Here is a 1572-nt window from a genome sequence, read left to right as displayed (position 1 = left end):
AGCTTTTTGGCTACATGTTCAATAATATTTACTAAAGGGTTTTGACAGAAGTCGGTGTTGAGTACGACTTAGGTTATCAGTGACTTATTTAAATATCTGAAAATAGGTAACAGCTACAGTCACAATAGTTAACGATCATGAATTACATTACTTTATAAAGTAACTGAAATAATTACACTACTTCCTCCCTTCGGCTACTCTCTCCTTCAGGGAATGCCACAGCAAGTGAACTCATGCCAAAGTGCCAAAGATATGGCATTTTGTTTGATAACTATTGTTTGTTTTGACCAAGAGTGATTAGCTGTGGCAGCCATCTTGACCTCAAATGCTCACGTGTTGTTAATCTAAAGATTACTTTCTGAAACTTTTCATACACTGGTTCATGAGATATTTTGTACATCTACAACTGATTAACATTTGGTAATCAGTTAATCAACATTAGCCAACAAAAATAACTTTAACTCAGTAAACTTCACATATATTGAGCTAATTTTTTTTGTTGTAGTAGTGGAGAGTAATTCACAACACATTTATATACATCTCATGATATTGCATGAGATTGGACATAATTTACTTACAAGGTTTGACTGTCAATTCTTAACACCGGATGATCTTAGCTTAAAATTAGAGCAATGTATATTTCTTCAAAGAATGCTAGAACTTTAATTATCTGTTGTTTTGGGGTTTCTTTTAAATAAGAAATGCATGCAAAAGATCTTAAATACACATTTTTGACTGACAGACAAACATGATGTGGGCGTTTTCTCCAGAGGAGGAAGACACTAATTCCTGTCAGCTCATTCCTCAGTAGATATAAAAACAGATGTCTTAGAAATGCTGACTGACAAATTGAGGCAACAATACAAGGTTATGAGCTGAAACCATGGCTGTTTGTCACAGAGTACTGTTGGCTGTCTGGAATAATTTAGTCCTGCTGGGGATGTTATTATGGTTTAGTGACTGCAACACACAATATCAGGCAGAGGAAGGTGAGTGTTCATATGTCTTACAGTTATGATATTTGTCATATATATAACTTTCACACTGTGGTAATTGTTTATTAATAATAATTTTAAATTAGACAATATCAGGTAATCGCCAAAGTAAATTCAGAAAATTCCCTGGAAATACAAGATTGTATTGTCTAAAGTTTTTGCCTCTGGAAAAAGGAATTAAAAACCCAAAGCATTGATAATGCAACCCATTCTTGTTCTTTATCTTCTTCTTTGTATTTTATTATTAATAGTAATAGTAGTAGTAGTAGTCAAACTACTTCAGCATACTTTGCACTATTATAACCATTTATATGTCAAAATGTTCAGCTTTTTGCTACTTTTAGCTTTTATCTAGCCATCTGATACTTTTTTCTCCTAGCAATGGTTTTGCTACTTTAATCAGCATTGACCACCTGATTCCTTTTTGAGATGTGTGTGTGTGTGGCCATGTATTTGATACATTGTGGGGACAATTTTCCTAACATATACTACCTTGTGAGGACCAACTGCTCCTCGTGGGGACCAGGCTTTGGTCCCCACGAGGAGAAATGATGTTTTTGGGTTAGGGGTTCGGTTT

The 1572-nt window shown here is 34.5% G+C and overlaps 1 protein-coding gene across 1 annotated transcript in view; it reads left to right on the top strand.

The window, feature by feature from the left end:
• Window positions 1-853: 853 nt before the first annotated feature.
• LOC108250026 (tyrosine-protein kinase Mer) overlaps window positions 854-1572 on the top strand; it is a gene marked incomplete in the record, with an annotated part of 64878 nt that continues 64159 nt past the window's right edge. Inside the window, 1 exon segment of the mRNA XM_017439701.3 lies at window positions 854-989. Within this exon segment, the coding sequence (XP_017295190.2) occupies window positions 884-989 (106 nt within the window).

The sequence above is a fragment of the Kryptolebias marmoratus genome, linkage group LG12 (genome assembly GCF_001649575.2).
Source record: "Kryptolebias marmoratus isolate JLee-2015 linkage group LG12, ASM164957v2, whole genome shotgun sequence".
Lineage (NCBI taxonomy): Eukaryota > Metazoa > Chordata > Actinopteri > Cyprinodontiformes > Rivulidae > Kryptolebias > Kryptolebias marmoratus.
The sequence above is the reverse complement of the archived record's forward strand: the minus strand, read 5'-3'. Positions and strand labels throughout refer to the sequence as shown.